This window comes from Carica papaya, chromosome 5, assembly GCF_054855325.1.
Source record: "Carica papaya isolate Zhongbai chromosome 5, ASM5485532v1, whole genome shotgun sequence".
NCBI classification, from domain to species: domain Eukaryota; kingdom Viridiplantae; phylum Streptophyta; class Magnoliopsida; order Brassicales; family Caricaceae; genus Carica; species Carica papaya.
The window spans coordinates 3495705-3500476 of NC_142313.1; the positions used below are offsets into that span (position 1 = coordinate 3495705).

The 4772-nt window shown below is 30.2% G+C and overlaps 1 protein-coding gene across 1 annotated transcript; it reads right to left on the reverse strand.

The window, feature by feature from the left end:
- Nucleotides 1-498: 498 nt before the first annotated feature.
- LOC110808144 (putative thiol methyltransferase 2) lies at nt 499-3958 on the reverse strand. The gene is made up of 8 exons (XM_022033530.2): nt 3739-3958; nt 2834-2964; nt 2303-2389; nt 1799-1899; nt 1591-1690; nt 1273-1319; nt 1027-1105; nt 499-790 (listed from the first exon to the last, which is right to left on the reverse strand). Exons 1-8 carry the CDS (start codon nt 3833-3835, stop codon nt 737-739), a joined length of 696 nt encoding a protein of 231 aa, XP_021889222.1. The 5' UTR covers nt 3836-3958; the 3' UTR covers nt 499-736.
- Nucleotides 3959-4772: the final 814 nt, after the last annotated feature.

Below are 4772 nucleotides of genomic sequence, written 5' to 3' on the forward strand. Positions count from 1 at the left end.
TGTCTTATAATTTAAAAATATATTCTGCATCTGTGGTTAATTAAATTATCTAAATAAAATATTATGTCTGATTAAATTATCATTTATTTTTTAAATATTTTTTTATCACTGTAATTTTTCTGACGAAGCAGACTGGAATTTTATATGTATGAATTCTGGATTCTTTATTTTACTTGAGCTGAGCCTCATCACTTCTCCTCGTATAGTGTGAAGATAAGCTAACTTTAATTTTTTTGCCTGACAAAAGTAGTGGGTTTGTTCCCAGCAATCTAAAATTTTATATTATAATTTGATTGATTCAACTCTATTTTACTTCATGGATCTTAATTATTTGATATGTAGTTAATTATTATAATTTACATAATTGATATATAAATTATATTCTTCAATCAAGTTTAATTTCTTATAGATAGAAAATAATAATCTGATATATATTACGTAAGAATCCCATCACAAATAAATAATTAAAAATAATATATAATTCTGGACTTTAACTAGTAAAAAGATGAAATTATAACAAAAAAAAGATGAAATTATAACCAAACTTTTAACCACTGTGTAAATTACAATAGTTTATTTATTGCTCTTCTTTTCGATTGAAACTATACACACCAATACATGAAATATGAAAAATGAACTTTTATAAAGTAGCATTGTTCACATTAACCAATCATGCATTAGAAGTCATCGTCTCCAGCTCAGAAAGCCAATCCTCATAAAGTTTTGATGATCACTGTTACAGGGAAGGTTTATCTACGAGCTTCTTCCACCTTCCCAGCTTTTCTATTCCCTGTACAATGTCAAGCCAAGCAATGAAGCCATTGACACATATTAGTAAGCACACTAGTTGCACCGTGTGTGTTACAGACACGTTTTCTTTTTTTTTTTTTCTCATTCTAAAAGTTCAAGATCATGGTTAAGTTGACCTAGCAAATATATTTTCTGTGTATGCTCCAGGATTTGTAGCAAGTGCATATGGGGATATCTTTTCGTTTTGCAAGTTTCAAATGATAGTTATTCATATACCTGGCGAGAAGCTGTAGCAAGATTATTGTCCACAATAGACACTGGCCTAAAGCCAATGGGACATAACACCTCTTCATAGCTGCATAAAGAAAATAAATATGATCATCCTGTCAAAATAGCAGATGGATATATATGTAACTTTTCAAAATTTCAAGGGCAATTGCAGCTGAATTAAGAATTCAGAAAGAATTTCTGTGGCCACAGGACATGGAAGTAAATGTAAATGAATGATAAGTAGAGGATTACGCAGCTACTGATACTGAATAAGGCGGTCCACCAACACGGTCAGTGATCTGTAATCAAACAATTTGAGCTTTCAATAACACTAGTACTTGGGTGAAAATACCTTTCCAGACTTCAAAAATCAAATTTAACCAAGTTAGAGCTTATGGAGATAAATTGGACTTTACAAATGGTTGTAATGTTGATGTGCATCATTTGCACCATGTAACTTATAACTAGGTCAATTATGTTGAATCAAAAGTATATCAAATATCAAAAGAATCTTCTTTACTTAAAATTTGACAATCAGTATAACCGAACGAAAGAGATAAAAATGCCTACTGGGAATATCATTGTTATAAGCTCTCCATCTAGTTTTAGAAGTTCGTGCATTCTCTTTGCCCATGCTGATCTCATTGACGGTTCAATGGCGCAGAAGAACCTGAAGATTCATCACCGTGTGACAATGACATGATCTTCTCAATGTGTAAAACTAATCCCCAACAGTAACAACTTATGTATAGTTTATTTGGAAAAAGAAACAACTTACGTATAGTCAAAAATGAGATCAAATAACTCACTAGGGCACCAAGTGAAGAAGTCTTCCTTTAAGAAGGCAAAACAGTTTGCATTTGGTGATGAGAATGACATCTGATAAGAAAAAAAGTGGGACAAAAATTTGAGGAATAACTATAACTTCAATTAGTAACCTTTATCCAAGCACCGTTTTAAAGCAAAATTCAAGCTTAGTCCTAAAATGCACAACAATCCCAGTTTATAATCATCGTACCATATTGATCATTGAGTTCTTTTATTTTTTATTTTTTGAAATACAAAGTGTAAAGAATATATTGATATCAACAGCAAATGGTTACTACCCACATACAAAAATTTACATTAAGTTACCATCGAGTTCTTTTGTACTCAATTTTCTACATTAAGTCACCATGAAACCACTGTAAGATATAACATTAAATATTCTGAGAAGATAAAATAAAATTTAAGGATAAAACCCACAATGTAGGTCATGTAATTTGCACAAAACTGCGGTTACCTCCTTTGCCTTCTTAATGGCATTTTCCGATATGTCCAATCCGACGACATAACGTTCAAGAGATGCCATTGCCACCACATCATATCCCTGAAATGTTTTGATAACTTATACTACACAACAAAATAAAGTAACTAAATGGCTAAGAGAGGATGAAATACAAATCACAGACGAAAATTGTAACCAAGAGAACATGATTATTGCCTCAAGTGATTGTTATCCGCTGTTTTTGCTTTGTGGAATACAGAACTCAATGAAATGGTAACCAAAACTCTGTTTTACTAAAATAAAAATGCCACCATACCAAGTGAACTACTCAATCTATTAGAATCAGATAGAACCTTGATGAGTTGGATTTTCCACCTTTTGCGTAGAAATTGAGTGGCATACAGGATACCCTTTTTTTTTTTTCTTTTGTGTAATAGGCATACAGGATATTATTTTAAAGCATTAAGTCTTAAGTAATGATCTATGAATTCACTAATATTACTAACTCTATATGGCATGATTAATTTTTAAGACAATACAACTTACGGTGCCACATCCAGGTATTAGAGCTCTACCATTGGGAAGAGACCCATGTTGCTGAAGGTGAAGAACGATAGGTGTTGGTTGTCCTAAATCCCATGGGGTTATTCCCAGCTCCCACCTCTTTTCCCAGGCACCTGAAAAGTTGAAGACTTCGTGCATGAATAGAGGAAATGCAGAAGCTCGTAAGTCACATAAATAACAAAACCATAATTGGAGTCGCAAACAAGTGTAAGAAAGTCACTGCTAAGAGCGAAGAAAACCGTAGGTTAAAGGTAATTCAAGCTCAACGTAAAGAAAATCCAATTACCACTGACTGGCTAAGCTATAACCTCTGCTCTCATGTTTAGGCTTCTAAGGTCAATCACACATCGCCATGAGTTCATTAGCATGCGTACGACGTAAGTAATCTGTGTTCCGGGGTTTTTTTTTTTTTTTTCTAAAAAAACAAAATAAAGAAAGCAATACAAGAGTAAAATAGCTCATGGTTTCTTAAGGAGTTGTCTTTGTCTGTATTGTTAGAGATTAGCTTTTTATTCTCTCGCAATAACAGTTGGTCTTTCTCATTTTCCTTCTGTATTTTTTCTCTCTTCTTTCTTAAGGATAGTTAATCCTTTCTATTTTGCATTCTTTCTTCCTCTGATTATTATATTTCTTCTTCTACGAAAACAAAATGCCGAACAAAGAGGCTATTGGTACATTAAAGTTAGGGACGATTAAATTTCTGATATGGTCCTTATACTTGATAGATTGCTTTGATATTGCTCTCAATGAGGGCTATTTAGCGAGATTCTCCTCCCTTAACAATGAGTTTGAAGAAATTCTTGTGAAAGAAAAAATTAATTGGAGGCAGAAATCGAGGATGAAATGAGTTAGTACGTAAAATCAAGAACTAAGGGAGTTTTGGATACCAGAAGGATCGGCGTTAATCAATTGCTGGAGCTTATTGAGCTCGGGAATGTTTTTGAGATTCACAGTCTCGAGTTTTTCTCCACTCCCCTTCTCCATTGTCGAACGAATCACGATATTGTCGACATTACCGGCACAGATTGTTAATAGCCGATTTCGAATGCTACAGAAAGAAGAGAAAGAAGAATACAGCTGTCAGTTCAGCGTTCCACAAGCCATGTACGATCATCATAAACAATATGAATTCCTTTCCAAAAAAAAAAACATTTTTTTATAATTTAAAAATAATTTTTCAAATTGACTAATTACGTATTATAAATTAAATAAATAGTTAATTATTAATAAAAGGTTCTTGCTTTATTTTTTTTACATGTATCTGTTTTTCTTATTGTAATTATAGTAACAGTTTTATAATTATGATATGTTAATGACATTTTTCTAGCTACTGTTTTTTTTGTTAAAATGTATAGTAATTTGTAAAATATAAATTATTGTTTACTTTTAAAAAATATATTTTATATTCTTTTGCATTTTCATTTCCCTTTTTAATTACTAAAAATTTTGTAAAAACTTTAAACTTTACATGATATTTGTTGAATAATTTTTTATGATATAAATAAGTTAATAATGCATCATTTAATATAATATATATATTTTTTACTTTTTACATGACGTGATCAACAAGTAGTAATTAATAAAGAAGTAAATAAATACTAACGAGATTTTAAAAATATAAAAATTAGTGATATTTCTTTGTTATTTTTAGTGAAATATTTTATTATTATAAAAAATATTAAATAAATTCTAAAAAATATTAATGTGTCCCCAATGAATGATTAATTATTTAAAATTAACCTAATATATCATTTTATTGTATAGAATATGTTTAATTATGAAATAAATTTTACAAAACTTATAAATGTATAGTTAAAAAATAAAACATAGAAGTTTTTTAATTCTTTAATTATTTATGTTATACTTTCACTATTAGTTTTAAATTAAAAAATTTATTTTCCAAATTTCATCTCTCATCCCC

Bases quoted from the DNA above. Each gene is read 5' to 3' on its own strand.
- LOC110808144 (XM_022033530.2), bottom strand. From the start codon at position 3,835: ATGGAGAAGGGGAGTGGAGAAAAACTCGAGACTGTGAATCTCAAAAAC. The intron at 2,965-3,738 runs GTATCCAAAACT...TCAACTTTTCAG, and splicing joins GATTAACGCCGATCCTTCTG to GTGCCTGGGAAAAGAGGTGG. The intron at 791-1,026 runs GTATATGAATAA...GACATTGTACAG, and splicing joins TTGCTACAGCTTCTCGCCAG to GGAATAGAAAAGCTGGGAAG.